This window comes from Octodon degus, unplaced genomic scaffold (assembly GCF_000260255.1).
Source record: "Octodon degus isolate 3935 unplaced genomic scaffold, OctDeg1.0 scaffold00176, whole genome shotgun sequence".
In the NCBI taxonomy this organism is placed as follows: domain Eukaryota; kingdom Metazoa; phylum Chordata; class Mammalia; order Rodentia; family Octodontidae; genus Octodon; species Octodon degus.
Window position 1 is genome coordinate 1,110,917 of NW_004524752.1, and position 20,818 is coordinate 1,131,734.

The following is a 20,818-nucleotide window of genomic DNA, read 5'->3' on the forward strand; positions in this document are numbered from 1 at the left end:
GATCATATAAAGTTTGAAGCTCAGAAGGTGTATTCTGATAATTACTTTGGTTAATATTTACAATTAACAGAGGAGATATTGCTATCCTCCTTCAAGATGTGAAAAACAAACTCAGGCACTTTTCCAAGGCAACAGCTCTGGTAAGCGGAGTTTCTGAGATTCAAACCTAAGTCTTCCTGATCTAGGGATTTTGGGCACATACACGCTTTGGTGTTCAAGGATTGTGTTTCTTTTTCTTTCTTTTTTAAATGTATTTAGTACAGGGTCTACAGGATCTCACTATACAAATCAGACTTGTAATGATCTTCCTATTTTCAGCCTCCCAAGCACTGGGATCATAGGTACATGCCACCACGCCTAGTCTCAATCACCATCTCAGCATGCCCCAGCAGCAGGGCTGGTACGACATGCCAAGGATTGAACCTCAGCCACTGCACTCTGCCTAAGCAGGTGCTTTAGTCCACTGAGCTGTCTGGCCAGCCCACAAGGATTCAATTTCGAGTCATCTTTTACAATTTGGAAGATACTTGACTTAATCAAATTATCTCTTCCCTCTTCCTAAGTTAAGAGTTAGATGAAAAATAGTGTTTGTTGACCTTGGTAGAAGGTCTCACATGTAGCACAGATACAATAAATACTAGCTACTGTGATGATTAATCTTGACTCCAACTTGATTGGCCTGACAGCAGTCTAGGAGATTAGTAAAGTACCCCCTTGGATATGTGCAGGCAGGTCATGAGAGCATGGAGCATGGCAAGACTATATCTGGTTACCAGCCCCTTCTACTTGGCTGTTTCTCCATCTTTCTGCTTCCTGGGTGTTAGGATGTGGGCAGTTTCTTCTAGTATGCTTTTCTGCCATGAGGTTTCTAGCTTGGTACTAGCCCACTGTTGATCTAAACCTTGGGTACAGTATCCAATCCCCTTCCCTTCTTCTGTGACACTGTTCTCTCACTCTGCTTTCTCACTGCCACAAGTTAAGCTTTTTGTTTCTTCCAGTCCACTTCTACTATGATGTTTCTGCCTCAAAGTCAGCTAACCATGTGGAGAAATCCCTGAAGCCAGGAGATAAACCCTTTCTCCCCTAACTTGTACATAGCAATATTCTGCCCCAGTATGGAAATGTGACCACTGTAGCTATACAAAATCATATTAGCATTGATCATAATACTCATACTTTTGAGATCTTACAATGTGGCAGGCTGTGTTCTATATGACTGCATAATTAACTCATAATATAATCTAGCCACTATTTCAGCCTATAGTGATCTCTATCCCCTCACTTTTTACCCAGATAATAACTCCAACCATTCAAAATAACACCTTTGAATGTCATTATATATGCATACTACACATTTGGATGATAATCAATTTATGTTTCTATTTCTTACACAACTAGTGTACAAGTATTTTCAGGTTACAGTTCCTTTAGTACACCAAGCAATGTCCACAGCCTGCCCTTTGAATTCCCCAGCTCTATCATCATTACCGCCACCATCTTCTCTTCAAGTGCTGGTCCAAGAAGGTACCAGGTTAAAGAAGAACATTTTTAAAGGATACAGTTTCCAAACAAGGTAAGCACAATGAAGTAGATGGCTGACCACATGCCTGAGCTGACTCCACCCTGGGAACGGATCCCATTGTACATCACCTCATTCCAGTCCTCCCCTGTCAGGATCTACACAGAGAAAACAGCAGGCACATCAGAACTCCAAGGAGGCAGGGAAGAGTGGGCCCATGCAAAGGGGAGACACCGCAGTTGGCTCTTTCCTATTTCCTCCTTGCTTGCACCTTCTGCCACAGGAGAAGTCATTCCCATGAATAGTTGGGGTTTTTGGTTTTTTTTTTTTTTTTTTTTTTTTTTTGTATTTTAGGGAAGGGTCTACCGAGTGTTCAGGGCCTCACTACTATCTCAGACTCGTAGTGATCTGCCTGTTTACAGCCTCCCAAGAGCTGGGATTACAGGCGCGCATCACCAAGCCCAGTCTTAATTGCCATCTCAGTGTGGCCCCGGGGGTGGGGCCAGCACAGCAGGCCTGGAGATTGAATCCCTGGCCCCTGCCCCTGTTTGCAGACACTTTAATCCACTGAGCTATTTGGCCAGCCTTTCCCATGAATAGTTCTAAAAGTTGGTTTTTTTTTTTCTTTTTCTTTCTTTTTTTTTGATAAGGAAGAGAATTTTAGGTCTTAAAAATGGAAGGAGAACTTCATGAAGAAAGGCTCAGAGCTTTACTACAAAATTCCTCCCACCTTCAGCTCAGCGAGGTAGTCTCATCACTACCCAAGTGTCACCAGAGCTGCCAACATGGAACTCCCAAGACGGTAAGATTATTGGAAAGAGCCCTATAAGATGCAGTTGGGAAACTTGGGTTTGTTTCAGCCTCAGATTCTAACTACTAGGTTATTTTCTTCATCTGTAAGGCTGTAAACACTACTGATGTTGAATTTTCTATGTGCTTTAAAAAGCTTTTTTCTTTGGAGGAAACATAGAAAAAAAATATCTCACTAGATCGATACAAGGGTTAGAAGATGCTCCAGATCTCAGAAATCCATAAACACGATTTGTGACTGTTTCAGAATCCATGTCCTGCAACCCCACAGGGGTTGGAGGAAAGACAATAAGGGGATGTTAATGCAGTTCTTTTGTTATTTGTAAGACTGCAGCCCCAGAAGTCTGAGGATGGTGGTAAGAACTACTCAAAAGGGAAAGAAGACTCTGTTAATTGGGAGGGACCAAGCAGGAAAAACAGACATCTTGACCCTGTCACCCTGTAGTATATGGTACAGGGAACCTCATAATCACATTTCTAGACCTTTGGTTAGCCTCATACCTGGAACACAGTCATGATAGCTGCAGGGAAGGTATCAAAATTTGCTGAAGGAGTCCCATCATTGAAGTTAAACCTGCAAAAGAAATTCAGAGAGAAAATGCGATGGAACTCTCACATGTCAAATTTCCCTTCCCTGAGACCACACAGCTTCATCTCTTCTTTTCCCTTTCTCCAAGTTTCTTGTACCTTGCTTTTCCTCAACTTATAAAATTGGAAGCAGTGACTATGATAAAATATACACTTTTCAAAGTGCGGGCAATAAGACAGGGTTTGAGCTGATCATTCATTACAGGCCTCAAGGTTGTATATTTCAGAGACAGTGCCCAAGGAACAGGTTCCCAGAGTAAGACCCTTGTGTGGTGTAAAGGGTTAAAAGTAGCCACAGCTGTCCCACATGTGTCCTTATGGTCTCTTAATGACTAGACAAGAGTGAACAAGGTGGCAAACAGGGAGATCAAATCAATGATCCTGGTGTCGGCAGGCCTGAGGTGGTTCAGAACCTCCTTCCGGTGGAAAGTGCTTGGAACTTACCTGCCTCCAAATAGTTGCATGCCTAGAAGAGCGAAAACGACAATGAAGAGGAAGAGGAGGAAGAGCAAGCTGATGATGGACTTCATGGAGCTCATCAGGGAGACCACCAAATTCCGAAGAGATGCCCAGTACCTGTGAAATCCAGATGCAGTTATGACAGCGGACACTAAATATCGTGTCACCCACAAGTTGAGCTCAGCATCTTCCTGGAAATTTGTAAAATAAGCTGCATTCATAGAACTTCAGAAAGAAAAGGTAATTTCCCTTAGGAATACAGCATTTGATCTGGTCCCAGAGATATTTTTCTAGTTCAATATTTGGAGGAGAAGCTAAAGAATGGAATGGGGGTGGGCCGAGGGAGGGAAAGGTGGGGCCAAGTGGGGTGGATGAAAAAACAAGGGATAGAAGGACATGTCATAAAGCAGAGAGAGGTTCCATCCTCAAAGATATTGGGAAGAGTTCAAGTTCTCATCACTTACTTGGTTATTTTAAATATTCTCAAAAGCCGAAGAGCTCGCAAAACACTGATTCCAAAAGATGTACCAGGTCTGAAGATTGCCCAGACTACTTCAAAGATGCTGCCCACTGTGACCTAAAAAGCAACTCACCACAGTGAGACAAAGGAAGAGGAGAAGACAAGCATTCTGGATTCAGCACACAGTCAACAGCTCTCACTGGGCTACGGAGCAATTAAAATTCTCCCCTCCTCACGCAGCCCCCATCTCTGCCAGGGCTACCTAGGTGTGAACGAGAAAACAAGACTTCTACTCCTTGTCCACTGCCTTCCATTCCTCTTCCTAACTTTATCCCTTTGCCCTCCAATTGACCTCCTTACACCTGATCTTGGTGACACCTACAGCAGCCAATCACTACTTCTGTGCAAACTTGGCAGTCATGGCTGTTTTTGCCTCCTTTTACCTTGAACAAAAAAGAAGACAGACGCAGAGCACAGAAACCAATTTGAATGAGTACAGGTTGTGCTCCAACACAGAAATCAGAGAGAGGCCCTAGATCCTCTCATCATTCTAAAATGTAGTACTAACAAGAATATTTTGCTTCTCAATTCAGTATCTTTTGGTCACTGAGGTCCCACACCCCCTCCATGTGACAATCTGTTGATATGGGGCCTTGCTATAGGATGCAGCAATTTTAAGTTAATGTTTTAAGTATTTTTTACTTTAATTATATATTTACTGAATGTCTACTATGTTCCACATGTTGTGCTTGGAGAAATAACAAAAATAAATCCTCATGGTGACGCTAACAAGCATGTACATGAGGACACCAAGGTTAAAATGGTCTCTCGCTAGCTGTTATGCCTGAAAATTGCCTGTACTCAGAACCATATGTTCCAAGTGAAAATGTAAATTGGCAAGTGCTCAAAATCCTTAGCACCTCACTGAGGCTTCGGCAGAATAGAAGTGGGTTTGGCAGAATAGAAGTGGCTCAGGAACCCCAAGTTCTGTGGCTTCATTCTGCCACTGACTGATTCGACCCTGAGGGTAGTGGCCCCTATTTACCTATGTGAAAGGGGTGAGTTATCGCCTGCCATCTCAAGTAGAGCAGGCACCTTATGCGAACAGCACAGGAGAAGAACACATGGATGGCTGCACTTTTACAATGACCACAACCCCCATCTAGATGTCACATAGGAAGTAAACAGCTGTATGAAATGCTCCCTAATACAGGGTATGTGTGTTTGCATGGAGGTTTATCTAAATAATTATGCTAATTTTAAACTCAAGTAGAAAGAAAAGCCCCAAATACATAACCTTCTCTTTCTTGTGGAAACACCTCTAGAATTAAGTCCTTTGTCCTTCTCTTCCAGACTTCCTCCAAGATAATAAATGGTTCAAAACTCTGGCTAGGGTAGCTTTGTAAAAACCTCACTGAGCTATATACTTAAGCATGTACTCTTTAGTGTATGTATTATACATCAATAAAAATATTAAAAATCAAAGCACTTTTAAGAAAAGCAAATAAGCCCTAGCGTGGCAAGGATTCATTCACTTCTGAAACTCCCTTTAGCTCGTCTTACCTGTTTTCCTTTTATAAATTCTAATTCCAGTGGTTCATGCTGAGTGGTACAGCAAGCTGCTTATCAGAAACCATGCCCTAGCAACATGAAGTATCAGGACAGGGAGGTTTCCGAGGACTTACCCCAAAATCAAAGCAGTTGAACGAAGAGTGAAAATAAAGGCGAGGCCCCATGCCGTACATCTTCAGGGACATCTCCAAGAGGAAGAGTCCAAGAAACAAAAATTCTGCATAGTCTGAAAGTATTAAAGGTAGAGCATTGGTTCTCCAGAGAGTGTGAGCTCCTGCACTTAGCAATGAATCCACCCACCTATGGAGGAACCCACAAGACACTGCAAGGACATGTGGCAGCCATGTCAGGTCAGTGCCAGGCAAAGCCTACCAGGCAAAGCCAGAGTGAGTTTCAGGCTCACTCAAAAGATCAGTTTTCCTCTCTTTCAATAGGCTGGCTTAGCATTATCCCTTCGTGGAGGGTAGTCTTCGAGGAGAAAGAAAGAACTTCACCATGGCTTTGATGGAAGAGCTGGCATCCACCCTCCATAGACCCAACCCTAAACATCTCCTCACCATCGCTCACACGCAGTGGCAGTCCTATCCAGAGCTGCCCTTTAAGTTCCCTTTTTGGCCCACTTGGGGGACCTTAAGAACTCCCTCACCAGGACTTCAGTAACCCCAATTCTTACACCACTGAACCTCCTTAAGAACCTGAGCGAAGGTCTTCTAGCACCCATGTGTAACTTGTTAACTCATCTGCCAGGGTCTCCTTGCTTGATTCAGTCATACAGGAAGGCTGAAAACAGCAAGGAGTAGGCCACCTCCTTGCAGCTAGCTCTGGCCTCTCTCCCAATAGAATGGGCAGAACTCTGGGCTGGGAAAAGCACGCTGCCAGGCTAAGCCTGCTCTGCCCTCTTACATCCACTCACATCCCCATCAATCTGTCCCCAGGAGGGCCCACAGCCACCCTTCACTTACAGAGGAGGTGAGTGAGCCACTGGGGCTGGTTGTGATGCACGATGGCTACGCAGGCGGTGTTGAGAGCCACCAGGCTCAGGACAATCCAGTAAAACACCTGGGATTTAACCATGTGGCGAATTGAGATGCGGAGAAGCCTTTCCTTGTGCCGGAAATAAGAAGCTCCATCGACCTTCGTGCTCTTGATACTGGCTCGGGCAAGCGGTGTGCCTGGGAGGGAGAAATGGAGAGGCAGTATGAGGCTGCAGCATGCCCTGACCGTGCGCGGTGGCCAGGTGGCATCTGCAGGGCAAGGTGGGCAGCTTGAACCTTGGGGGAAGGCGACTGCCAGAGTGTAGGCCTGAGCGAGTCTGATTTTTTAAGTTACTTCTACCAGCAATGACCCTGTTCTCCTCTCCAGGCACTCACAGTCCTAGTAAATTGAAAGATTCCCAGGCAGGACACGACCCAAACACCTAACGTCATGAGTCCTAGCAGGACCATGTTCATGTTTGCAATGGATCGGGCTTCTCTCTGCCCTTCCGTTTTAAAGGCACCAGAACCCTTCTGCTGCCCTTGTGATATTCCTGCCACCGGCAACACAAAGCATCAATGAGCTTGTGAGTCTCTTCTGCTCTTAAGGATGGAGGGATAGCCTGCCATTATTCTGGGGAAGAAAAGCGTATCTACAGCCAGAATCTGTAAGAGAACCTGGGATTGAACTTCAGTCACATCAAAGGGTTTTTAAGAGGAGTTAGTTTAAATTTCACAGGATGGAAGTAGGTGGGTTCTACTATGGGTAAGAAATGACTTCAAGTTCTCGCATCTAGGTCACTAGAAGAAATCAATCTTCAGGATCCTTTGAAAAACACAGGTTGAAGATCATATCCAAAAGACTAGAAACCAGAGGCATTTCAGATTGTTCCTCAAGTATTGGAATGTTTGCTATGCATAACAAAACACCTTGGGGAAGAGACCCAAGTTTATGAAATTCATTCATGTTTCAAATATGCACATAGCTAGAAGGAAATTAAGAGCACACAATCTTCTTAATTTTGTGCAAGGAAACAAATTCTGACATGGGATTTTCCACTTGTAGCACCATATCATTGCTCAAGGAGCTTCTGACTCTAGAGCCATTCAGATTTCAGATTTTTGGATTTGGGATGTTCAACCTGTATCCCAAAGTACATTCTCAGTATCACAACCCAGGAAAGAGAATATATCTGCAAATGAGAAACAAATGCCACACTTGGAGAACCCCCACACCCCACATTTCATGTAAGCAGCATCCCCTGGTCCTCTTTTCTCCTGTAAATCATTGACAGATAGATTAGATTCCCACACCTTCCCTTAACTACGATCCTAAATTCTGAATCCTTGGGGTTCTTTTCCTCCTTGTGGTTCTTCTCAAAAGACAGAATCTTCGTTTTCATGGGAGATCCAGAGAAGAAAAAGAAGATCTAACTGGATCACTCACCCACAGAAGAGATATCAACGCAGTGCTCATCGCTGGAATCTCGGGTCATGGCCTCCGTCCGGCTCCTTTTGATGGTGGCCCTTCGAAGCACTACGCCAGGGAAGGGGAAGGCCAGTGAGAGGCCACAAGTACACCCAGACCATCCTGGACAAAACTTTGAGGACTGTGGGCCAGAGGCCTTGTGCAAGGACTCTGTGACACAGGCGCCTGCCTTTCATATTGCACGAGGTTGATGAGATTGAGAGTGTGTGTAGATGCTTGCCAGCACCTGCTGAAACCCCAGGGCTCTGGAATCCTTGCTAGAACTTAGCCAAATGCTGTGGGTAAGCAGACACTTCCTAGCTATTTGTTCTGGCTCTTCAGAAACAGCGCCACTTCCTGGTAATGAAAGTGGTCTCAAGATGGTCCCTACAAATTGTACAAGAAGATCCCTGTCTACATCACGGGTTGGACGCTGGCCTTTTCATTCCAGAGCATCAGTCACATGCCCTGGAACAAAGCAACTCTCAGGTTTCGTTTTCATCACTTTAAAGGGCATTTGAATCTGTGACTCAAATCGCTTCACTTTAAAGCATGAGGGATTTTACTGCACAGAGACTTGCGTTTCAAATCCCAGAGCATCTCTGTTTTCTTTTTCTCTCTTCCTCTTTTGAACAAGAGAGATTGCCATGGCAAGAGAGGGGCAAATGCACGGTAGCACTTTCTTACCTTCTAAGGCTGATGTCCCAGAATTTTTATTTTCTTCAGCAAGCATGACTTCCTCTGTGGAGAAACAAATGGTTTAGTAAATTACCTGTAAATTCCAAATTATTGTGCAAAATGAGCAGCCCTCAGGGATATCTCTGACTCAAAGTAATGACAGTGAGCAAAAGGTTCAGAACCTGTCACAGGCATAGAAAGAGAGCAAGAGTCACCAGGGAGCACAGAGTACCAAGTCTACATATGATGCCCTTGCTCAGCATGTACCTTGGAAAGGGGACTCTTTCTAGTCAAGATCCCAAAGATTTATAGGAGTGAAAGAGTTCCATTTCTGTTTTTATTTTCACTCAGGGTTCTCTCCTAAGTCCCTAGGATTTTTCTAACAAAGGAGTTTTTTTTAATTTCTCTTGTCTGTGCCGCCCCCCCACCCCAGGCCATAATTCCTACTCTCTTATTCAGGAGATAAAATTGGGCTTTGAGCATCATCCTGTCCACATCTCTGAGGATGGAACTGAGGGAAGGTTTTTGTTTTGTTTTATTTTTTGTTTTTGGTACCAGAGATCAAACTCAGGACTTTGCTCTTTCCAGGTAGGCACTTATACTGCTGAGCTATCTCCCTGGCCCTGAGGAAGAACCATAAAGGTCAGAGAGGAAAGCACTGTGGTCTATTTCCTTACTGTTTCTACCCTGTCTCTGTGAAGCGGAGCTTGGGTCCACCATGATTTGTCCCTATGGAATAACCAAAAAAAAAAAAAAAAAAAATAGGGTTTTGTTAGTAGTTCCTGGCACAGAGCTCTCCTGAGTGCTAATGGAATGGATGCTGGAGAAGAGAGGGACCCTGGTTGGCTTCAAGCATGGCAGATAGTAGAAGCCCAACTAGATGGTTAGAGAGCTAGATTCCCTTCATCCCCTGCCTCCGGGAAGGACAGAGAGGTGTGATTGAGTTCAATCACAATGAACAATGATTTAATCATGCTGCTCAAGAAAAACAATCTCCATAAATCCCTCTAAGCCACAGGGTCTGGGAGTTTCTGGGTTGGTGAGCGCCTCCCTCTGCTGGGAGGGCATACCTTGCCCTGCGTGGCTTTTTTTTATCAGCCATTCCAGTTGTAACCCTTATAACAAACCAGTAAGTGTTGTTTATCCTCAGTTGTGTAACTCATTCTCAAAAATTATAGAATCTTCAGGCAGTGGGAGGTGGAGCGATGCAGGGATTGCAAGATCCCACAAAATTGTACTCATCCAAGGAGAAATGTGGGTCACCTCAGTGTCACCTGGGGGCCTTTAATCTTGAGGATCTGTGATAACTTTGGGTAGTCTTAACTCCTTCACTTGAATTATTAGCCACACAGATGCTCCTATAAAAATGATGCACTTGTTGGTGTGAATAAAGCCATTTTAATACGCTGAGCTGTAAAAGGCTCAAGTCAACAACTTCTGACACTGCCAGTCCTACCAATAACCCACTATTATTATGCACTACTGGACTATATTGGATTATTTTGCTGAATTCATGTACCTACAATATTTAAATGGCAATGGAATACCCATCTCTGACAAAACTAAATAAAAAGGGGGATATAAATGAAGGACCATTTTGTATCTGTATACACAAAATAGGATAGATATACAGCTACTTTCTCTTAATTCAATGAGAAGAAAGATTTGTACTAATAGTGTTTGGACAGGATATCATGTCTGCATCTTGTACTATGAATAACTACTTCGAAGACAACAATATTCAATATATTAATTATTGTAACTGTCCTACTAACCTGTTTTGAAACTGTCTCATTGCTATTTGTTTCTCAAAATAAAAAAAAAAAAAGAATTTGTTTTTGGTTCATGTTTGGAAGAACACCATACTATCCCTAGGTTTAAAAGGTCCTCTACTCCAGAGAGGCGTCATGACCTAAGGTACACTATTTTCTACAAAGTCCTGTTGTAATAAACATCACTAGCATCCCTCTAAAGCAACCAACAAGTAGCACTTCTACCGCTCCTGGGTGCCCCCTGGGAATGGCGTGAAGAGCTTTGGATTCTCAGCCAGTCTCAACAGATAGGTTAGGGAGGAGGGGGCTGTAACAGTCACCCCTGAAGATCCCAGATGCTGGGGGAAAGCTTGTGACAGTGCCAGTTAAACAATAGTTCAATGTAAGCACTTGTAACAAGTAGAAGGACAAGTAGGAGGGTAAAGTCATTACTGTAATTTCGCCTGCATATAAAACTGAGAGTATGTAATGTATTTCCCAGGGAACATTTTGAGGCTTGGACATTACTATGCAGGGTGGCCATTAGGCCAAGTCATAAATGTTTAGCTTTCTGTTTTTAAATGCAGCCTCTGGCAGAACACTGAGTTAACAGGTTAAGTGTTATTGGTTGGGCATTTCTTCATGGAGACAGGCAAGAGTTTTAAAGGCATTTTACAGCACAAGTTGTTTGGAGGGCATCGTTTTAAAATTAGGTCTTTGGTAAAGTACCTCCTAACAGCATTAATTACCTTGCCTGAAGAGGCACTTTTGCTTCAAAGTGTCTGGCTTTGGGCTGGGGAGGTCTGAGAAGCCCCCAAGGCAGATAGAAGGTGTGGTGATGCTGAGGATCTCTGGGAAAAGCTGAGGCGCTGGGCGCCTTGAAACCACCCCTCCCCCACCGATGCCTTTTGCCAAGTTCGCTTTCAAACTTGAGTGTCTTTCCAGGGAAATGTAACCCATATGTCTCTGATTCACTCATGCTCCATTTGTAAAGGGAAGGGCCAGGAAGTGCAACTCGACGTTGCAGTGCGTCTTTTTTCTTAGAAGGAGAGAGCTGGCTTTGCCAAGTGGAAGAAAGGGAAGCCTTGGAATTTTCCAAATATCTGAAAAGTACACCATAGAAAAGCAGCAGAGCTGGCCACCTGACCCTGTGTGGGGTCACAGCCGGTGCTGGGAAGATTCTCTTCTGGTTCTGCTGCCAGCTCACTCCAGTCTGTCAGATGGCTCCTGTACCAAGTATGCCAGGGACAGTTGGGAACAGCAAGCTGCCTGCCTAACCTGGAGGCAGATCAGTTCACCCTCCTATGGTAACGCTGAGTTTCTGTTTCAGGAAGAGGTAGGGAGAGTCATACTTACAACGCCCTACACAACTGCCTTGACGGAGTAAGCACGAAATGAGCACTCATTCAACAGGCATTGCTTACACTTTTGGAGGCAACAAGAAAGTGTGTCTGTTCCTCATAGGGATGTTTCTCTGCCTTTCCCCATATTTGCATTCCCTCAGGCCTCACAGATCATCAGAGGCTGACTCCAGAACTTTCTGACCTTTTTGTGTGACAGTGATCAGACTAAGGGTGTCATTCTAAAGCTCTTGCAGAAGTAGAAAGTTCAGGCAACTAAGCATCAAATCATACTCCAAAATTTTCTTGTGTGACCTCACATTTGTGTTAGGGCTTCTATTAAGCATAGAGAAGGATGCTGCTGGGGCTGGCAAGATAGCTCAGCAGACTAAAGCATCTGCTGGGGCAAGCTTAAGCAAGCACAGGGACCGTGGCTGGATCCCTGGCACCACACGCTATGCCAGCCCCACCCGCAGGGTGGGCTGAACCAGCCACAAGAAAAAAAAAGAAAAGAATGAGGACACTGCCTGATCTGTATTATTTTTCACTGGAAGAAAAAAAATGAATATATATGTATATATATTTTTCCCAACTGTTAAAAGAATAATGCAAGTATATGCATTCTTTTTATTGACAGATAAACAGTGATTGACTGATTGATGCCCTCATAAACAACTGAGCCACAGCCATACTTGAATACAGTGGCTCTGTGTGGTAATGAGATCATGACAGCACAGACTCATCCTCAGTGCTAGGCCTGAACTGTTCCTGATGCTGGGCCACCGGGTGACAAGTGAGGACATTCCAGGCCATCATCTCCTATCTGCCATGGCCTTATGCTAGTCTCCCTGTCCCTGGCCTTGTCCTTTTATGCTCTATTCTCAAAGCAGAAATTAAATGTTCCTTTGAAATCTTAAATCAGAGCATGTCTGTCCTTTGCTTGCCTACAATAAAGCTGCAAACTCTTACAGTAGGCCATAAGGTCCCACATGACCACTGCTCATGCCCCAAACCACCCCCATTTTATCTCCTGCCACTCTTCCCTTGTTGACTTCCCTTCTGCCCCTGGCTCACACCTGGTCTTTCTTCTATTAGACTTGATACTGACTCTGTTCCCAGATCTTCCTGTGCCTCATCCCCTCATCTCCTTCAGTCTCCAGACAAATGGACGTGTCCCAGCCCCTCTACTGAAAACTAAGGCACATCCCACACCTTATCTTGGTCTTTCTATTATCTTCTTTCAAATTTATTATTTTGTTTATTGCTTCCCTTCCCTGTCTAGAAAAGAATGAGCTCCTCAAGACAAGAGCTTTCAAGAGTTTGTATGTTCGGCTCAAGGCTGAACCCAAGTGCCTAGAACAGGGCCTGGTACAAAGTAGATACATAAATTATATATTTGCTAAATGTATGGATAGTGGGGGTGGGGACCAGAATATAAAAGTCAGCACCCCAATCTCAATTGTAGGATTACTTTTTCCTTTGTTCATCCCGCTAACATGCTTGCCTTGTGAAAGGTGTCTGCTAGAAGAAGTGGGAAAGTCAGACTCAACAAAAGAAAGTGGGACCCACGGAAAACCGAACACCTTGCAAGGCAGTCAGAGCAGCTCTCTACTCTCTTCTGGGCTAATCTGGAGTGGAGACAGTGTGAAGGCACAGTCCCTGATACCTAGACTTCCCACTTCCCCAAGTCCTTCTAGCCCGCAGCCTCACCGGCTTTGTCAATCCAGGCCCGGTAGCCATTCAGCTCACGCTCAATCTGCTGCTGGCGCCGCAGTTTCATGAATGCTCTCCTGTTCTCCACTCGCTCTCTCTCTTTGGCAAATTCCCTGTGGACAAGAAGGGTAAGAGTCACTGGGTTTGGGTAGCACCATGACAAAGAGAAAGGATGAAGCAAGTAAAAGAGGGTTGGAGTGGGTCTCTTTGTACACCCCTCTTCCTCATTTCTTTGTCCTCGGCTGCAATGCAACTTCTTACTGGAGACCTACCCAGATCCTCTGCATGTCAGCGAGACACCACAGCCTTTGCTTTTGAGACAAGTTCTCAGTAAGTTGCCAAGACTTGGCTCCAGCACATGATCCTCTTTCCTCAGCCTCATGAGAAGCTGGGATAACAGGTATGTGCTCTATTTTGAGAGGAAATTTTTAGCTATCTAACAACTGAGTTTTCAAAATGCCATGTTCAGTCCCTCTGCTACAGTAGAAGCCTATAACCTTCTCAGAGCCAGAGCTATCTTTTATACTTTTGATAACAGTGTCTAATGTGTATTGGCCATTTATTATGTGCCAGTCCTGTGCAAAGTTTCTCATACTAACTCATTTATGCCTCATAGACATCCTATAAATTGATGACAGTTAAAAATCTCCATTTAACAGGTGAAGCAACCAAGGCTTGGGTGCATGAAGTAACATGCTGGGGTGTGAGCTCTAATTCTGTCTTTGTCATCATCATCTCCTTAACTTGATGGCTCCCATGGCTTCTATTAGTCTCCTTGTTTCTAGTCTGGGGTACAGGGTCTGTTCACCATGGTATCTGGTACACCGTGATGCTCAGTAAAGAGTGACATGGAAGACCAGTGGCACAGATGACTCAAAGGACTGATATGCTGTTGAAGACAACCTGGTGTTGGTTACATAGTAAAGGAAAGGACACAGGGTAAGTACCAGGTAGAAAGATAGGGGGAAGATGAGGTGAGAGGGTGAGTGGAGAGGGATAACAAGACAGAGGGAAAGCCAAGTCGAAGGTCAAGAAGAAGACAGAGTTCACTGGAAGGCAAAGAAGAACAAAGCCACCCTCTGGTACAAGGAAATGAGAAGAGTAATTCTCCATGGGAGCTGAGGGGAGGAGAAAAGAGGATTAAATTCTCCTTGGTAGGTAGAAGGCATCAAATGCAATGGGTGAACAAATGAAGATGAAGAAACAGTCACTTGTTAGATGGCTTCTCCAGTAACCAGCGTGTCAGAGTTTCCTCATCACTCAGTAAGCTCGAAGGCTAGAATTCCCCTTTGGTATTGTAGTCCCACTCAGCATGATTCAAGAGTTCTCCAACCGCCCTGGAGTCTTCTCCACTTATCCAAGGTGATCACCATAAATAAAAAGCTGTAGCTTAAAGATGAGAGTCTAGCATCGACTTTGGATCCTGCCAACCCCACCTTCATGTCCAGGGGAGAAGAAATAAGCCAAGGGCTGAGAGATGTGCCCCAGCTACCATGCAAGGAGAGGGGAGGGGCTGGTGTACCATAATAGGAGTGAGGCCTATTTGTGTCTATCTTATATTTTTATTTGGCCCTCCTGCCAACACAGAGCTGGGACTGGACCTATGATTACTACGGTTACATTAAAACTGATGGTATAGGGCAAGATTCTCCCATCTTGCCCTGTTCTTGGTGGCAGCTTCAGCAACTTCCATTAAGGGTTCTATGGTGAGAAGGAAAGAGGTAAACCTATGAGCAAGCAGGGCCAGTGAGGGTCAAGGGAACAGAAGTCAAGCACTGTGATAGCTTCTACCCCTGCCCTCCTTCCTACATTTCAGCAATGAGAGAGTATCAAAGGCTGACCAGTTCATAGTGTCACCATCCTCTGAAGTGCTTATCAATAGCTCTTTGTTTCTTTCCATCTCCTGAGTTCAATCAGTGCCACTGTTCTGTTGGTTGTAGACTCAGAAGGCCTCCTGATTCTTCCCTCTCTCTCTCTCCATCCTATTATTTGTTCAGGATCTCTTCTTTCCTTGACTGGACTATTGTGGCAGCATGGACTGAGTCTCTCCACCACTTCTCTCCCTTCTTTTAATTTCATGTATCTCATAGATATTACAGTTACCCTTTAAACACACCAAATTTCGAGTAATAAACATAGCAAGTAGCATTTGTGAAACACTTTCTAATTCACCAAGCCCCTTCCCATATGTTGCTCATTTAACCTTTGCAAGAATTCTGAAGAGAAAGCAGGATGAATGTGTTCATTCTTAACTTAAAAATAAAGCAATTTGATCAAGTTTAAATAAGATACAGAGCTAGGATTAGAGCCTGGGCCTGAGTGCTCTCAAATTCTAAGTTCCTAATTTTTTATGCTACATTCTTTACCTTCTCATGTATGTGTATCTTGATCTTTCACTTAAGCTCTGAAGGAATTAAGAAAAGTTTACTAAGATGTATTATTTTGAGCAAGATCTTGAAAAACAGAGAATCTCAGTAGGCAACAGCCACAATAGTTTTTGAGCATAGAGAGTGAACACTGTTATAAATGCCTTTGCTCTTTAGCTCAGAAAGCTGAATCTAAAGGGAATCAAGCAGTCCTTTGTGAAGATGAAAAGCCAAGCAAGGAAAGAGAGCCTTGGAGAGGAAACATAGCTCCAGGTCCTCTAAGTTCCCTTCCAGTACTCCTCGCTTCCACCTTACCAGCCTGCTCTGCCTTTCCCACATGAAGCAAAACAGTGCACTAACTATGGCCTCCAAAGTCTACCGAGGTCTAAGCCACACCTTTGACTTCAAGTCTTCTCTCACATCATTCCTGCCCATTTTCACCAGCTTGGAGAACACCACAGCCAATACTTCAGCCACAGCTCATTTCCCAAAAGGAGAAGTGGGCTTTCAAGGCAGGCTTGTACCCCTTCTCTGCCTGGAATCTGTCCGAGTCTGTCAAAATTCAAGGCCAAGCTGAAACGCTGTCTCATCCATTTAGCATTCCCTTCCCAGAGTCTTCTGTCTTCTGCTCCAGCTCTCCTCTGTCTCTGAAGAGCTCACCTACCATCAGACCTTCACTGTGATCAGATGTGCAGGTGACTGTCTCTTCATCTCCAGGAGATTTTTTGAAAATGTCCTATTACTTATTTCTACCTTCCTGCACTAAAATAGGTTTGGTACATAGTACAACTTTAATAGATTTATCATTATTACTTCTAAAAATATGAAGGCTGACTAGGAGTTCACAATGGTAGCTTTCTCCTGGTTCCCAACGCCTTCAATGAAGAAAACAGCATCTCTGCACTGACCCAAGTGAGTCAGGGAGCTAAAGCTAAGTTTTCAGTGCTGCCCCCACTCTCTCTGAAGTCTACTATACAATGTCTGTAGGATTAGTCCATGAAGCATGCAGTGCATCCCTTCTATCTGTCCCCCAGAATGACAAGATAGTTTTACTTCTGGTGGGTCAGGCAAGCAAACCCTAGTCTAACTTCCCTGTGTATTTGAAAGCTTCCTGGACCCTAGGTCATACTTACTGGCTTTCTTGTTGCAAAACCCTGGGAAATTCAGGAAAGTTACTTGCCCAAGATCACCTAGATAGAAAGGGCTGGCATTGAAATTCAAACAATTATCTTCCATTTCCAGGGTAAATGCAATTTCTACACAGCCTTAGCTGCCTCTTCTGCTAGCTAGAAGCCACAAAAGGGATTTGTGTTTCAGCCTAAGGTAGAAGGAAATAAGGATATAAAATTGAGGGTTTTTTTCTTGTGTTTTTCTTCTTCCTTAAAGGGACCTTTCATCAAGACAGCTACATGAAATCCCTATGATATGTTGAATTAATAAAGACCTAAAGTAAAATTCACAGCATTATCCAAGCTAGTGATACACAGATGATTTTGGGTCTGTATCATAGTCACCATTTATTCATACACACACAATCTGGAGGGAACAGTGCCAAATAGGATTCAGCTCCACAACCTACCAAAAATAAGTGACTATTATAATCTTAGATCTACACACTCACCAGGCTCCCGGGTGTCTAAGTGACCAGACCTGGGGAAGGGACAAATGTTTTACCAGGACTCCTCTTTGAGGATCTGACTGCACTTTCTTCACAGGATCCTGGGGGTCACTCGGATGGTGATGATGGTGATAAATTTGGAAACCCCAAAGAGAGGCTTTCTGCATATCTCAATTCATCCAGCTCCTTTGGATGAAGTCATAGGAAGTTTAGAAAAGGAACTCTGGATTATAGCAGAAGAGTGTTCATGTACCCCTAGGCCTCCTGGCACTTGCCTGTTGCTTATAGTAGGAGAATATGTAACCAGCAGCTTGTTACTTGCACACCCATCGATGGAATAGAGCCAGGATGGGATGCACCCACACTTCACGATTCCAAATATGAAGAACAAAATTAAACCCCATGTGTTACAGCAGAAATAGTGCCAGCTCTTTTCTCAGAGTGAGGTATCCAGACGTCTTTTGCTGCTAATGAACTGGGTTGTAACCTCTCAGTCACAGCTGACATTAGAAACACATAAAAACCCTCTGTTCCTAACCAGAGGTGGGAATAACTGCTCAACAAAGCCTGGCTAGATTCCTATAAAAGCTGGCACAATAGGGAAAATCCAAATTGTCTTTTATTGTAGGCGCTACTCATTACCTAATTCTGTTATCTATCACTTTAGGCCCCATCATGGCCCCCTGGGAGGATAACTTGGGGCTCCCACAAACTGTTGCTCTCACAAACATGAAAACAAGGTGAGCCTGAGGTAGGCCTGGGTGAGTCTCTATTCTGGTTGCCATATTTGCATACGAAGTTCTAAATTTCACTTATGGGATCTATAGGAAGGTTGATCTCCCTCTGGTGCGTAATGAATTTGCTTGCTTTTTCTGGTCATCCTTGTTACTGAATCCACATTTGCAACTGCTTTTGTTTTCTAGCAGTTTTACACAAGAATCATAAATTGTGAAAATCAACTTTCCATACACAACTGATTCTATATGATTCACAGTAAGGTAAAGTGGAAGAATTACAAGGATCATTTCAGACAAGGCACGATGCCACAGACATGTATCATACATGTTGAGAAGGATGAGGGCAGAGAAATCAGAGTTCTATTTCAAATCATGTTTATATTAATATCAAAATTAATTTCTAGTTTGTGAGTTTATGGACCTATAAAGGAGCCACTGCCACAAATCATTCACAAAGTGGCGAATCTGTATATGACTAAATTAAAGCAACTGGTTTGAGTTCCAGGATAATGATGGCATAGATTTTGGTCATCCACATTTCTAGAATTTATCATGATGTGTCTCACTCTTGGGAATTAGACATGAGGTTCACTCACGCTCACCTCCAGTCTCAAATTCCTGCTCATGCTACTTTATCTCAGCATTCCAGAGTGCCCAGATGGACATCTCTACATTTCTGTAGCGAGAATGATGTGTAGGGAAGGCCTGCTGCGGTGAGAAGTGCTCTGGAAGAGAACTGAGTGGCTCCTGTTTTAGCCTGTAGCTCCAGAGCACTTCTGACTCACTGTATGCAGGAAGCTTTGTTTACTGATGCAGAGGCCTTTGCTGTTGTCATGGCAACTGAAAGGAAGACAAAGCCTGCATGGATGCACTGGCCTATGTGACTCAAAGATCTGTTTACCCACACTCCTGTACACACTTGCATTCTTCATCACACACATTGGCATGGGTTCAGATGCTCACACCAGCACCCCGAAGCATCTGTGAATAGCCTTGGCCAGGCACACACATGCCACACAGTCACATTTCTATTAATCTTCAAAGTCCATATTTTCAGAGGGCTTTGCTACCACAAGGAAACCTTGCCAAAGTTCTTGTAAGATCTTTGCTTCAGGAAGGAGGAATTTGAGTGTGAGATCAAGAAAACTAAAACCTCTTCAAATCTGAAACATTCTGAAACAGAGAACTTGGCTAATTCATATTCAGAATTGTGTGCTGGCAGTGGTTTAATTCTAATCTCATTGGAAACTGAGCTGGGGGTAGAAGGTGAGATTTTCAATGTTCTTATGAACTCAAGGAACCTTTTCTCCCATTTTTCAGAGGAGCAAACACAGCCTCAGAGAAAGTATACACCTTACAGAAGGTCAAACAGTTCAGAAGTGTTATAGTTATTTATGCCTTATCCTTTGACTTGTTCCAGATAGGATTTAAAGAGACTTAGGTTGTCAATAAATAAAGGCCAAAACAGAACCAGCCCTCTAAATCTCAGCCTATGTTGACTCTAATAAAAAGGGTGAGTGTGCAGGTAGGTGAAAGATTCAAACACCCAAGCACTGTATCGCCCTGTGTCACCCTTTCTTAGCATTGGAAGCTTTGGAGGGCTTCCCCTATAACCAGAAGTCCTTTCCTAAAGTGGTTAAAGGACATAACAGCTTTATACACAGTGCTGCATCCCATCCTTACCTGAAACCCTGATCCACAGCTGGAAAAAAAAAGGCCTTGTGTCCCTATCAGGGTTATCTATCAGCTGAGGAGGACCTGGTCGATCACCTACCCAAGCCCAGCTTTTTACACATGGGAAGGCAACAGCACAGCTGGGTCAACTAACTCACTGGCCAAGATCTGCACATGGGAGCAGATCTGAAGGACCCCTTAGGTGCCCCAGACATTTTCCACATCTTCATGATACTCCAGTTATGAAAACTCAAGGAGGCAAATTCTCGTAAGAACCAGGAATGAACAGTCGTTTTTCTTTCTCCTCCAACATTGGTATCCCACCTATTTGTCTGAATAGAGACAGGAAAAGAAGATCTGGCAATTATCATAAAGGAGCTAATAAGGAAATGACGTATGTTTACTGTTTTATTTTTTAACCTTGAAGCTGGTATAATGTATGGTGTTAAAGCATTATGATTAAAAGCTCTCAGATTGGACAGACCTGCTAGGGTTTAGACACTAGTTTCACCATGATATGATCTGAGGCAAGATCTTAACATAAATTTCTGTTTTTAAGCTCATAATAAATATCATGCCTATCTGAAACAGTTGTTCTGACGATTGAATAATAGATGGGAAGTGCAAAGTACTGTATCTGGCACAGAGTAGATATTCGTAGTGGATATCATTTCTGAGCTCTATCATAATACAGGCTCAGTGGAGTAATTACCTCCCTGAAAAGCGCAAGGGCCTTGAGCACGGCCCACCTTAGTGGATTTAACATTTATTATATTTTCACTGGGATCTTATTTACATGCTTTCTTTGAATTCTTGTCAGCATTTGACCCCCATCTTTGGGCATATGGTGTGTTTCTTTATGCTTCATGAAATGTAGAAGATCCTATCTTGGGAATAGGGGTACTCAGAAGGCTGAGGCAGGAGGATCACTCCAAATTCAAGGGCAGTCTGGGCTTTTTTCTGTCTCAAAAAAGAAACATACAAGTCCCCCAATCCTTGCATAAGTTTACAGTAGGGCTGTTGGGAGCCCATGAAGTGGAAATTGATCCTATGTGGGAGGACAGGCTGAGCCCTCTAGACAGCTTATTAAA

The 20,818-nt window shown here is 43.7% G+C and overlaps 1 protein-coding gene across 3 annotated transcripts in view; it reads right to left on the reverse strand.

The window, feature by feature from the left end:
- Cacna1e (calcium voltage-gated channel subunit alpha1 E) overlaps positions 1-20,818 on the reverse strand; it is a 325,607-nt gene that overhangs the window by 77,874 nt on the left and 226,915 nt on the right. For all 3 annotated transcript variants that reach the window (XM_004643428.3, XM_004643429.1, XM_004643427.1), the window contains exons 8-16: positions 13,330-13,445; positions 8,538-8,591; positions 7,830-7,919; positions 6,371-6,580; positions 5,522-5,634; positions 3,841-3,953; positions 3,362-3,493; positions 2,831-2,903; positions 1,560-1,677 (exon numbers count right to left, since the gene is read on the reverse strand). In XM_004643428.3, coding sequence (XP_004643485.1) covers positions 1,560-1,677; positions 2,831-2,903; positions 3,362-3,493; positions 3,841-3,953; positions 5,522-5,634; positions 6,371-6,580; positions 7,830-7,919; positions 8,538-8,591; positions 13,330-13,445 — 1,019 coding nt within the window. The remainder of the gene's footprint in view (positions 1-1,559; positions 1,678-2,830; positions 2,904-3,361; positions 3,494-3,840; positions 3,954-5,521; positions 5,635-6,370; positions 6,581-7,829; positions 7,920-8,537; positions 8,592-13,329; positions 13,446-20,818) is intronic.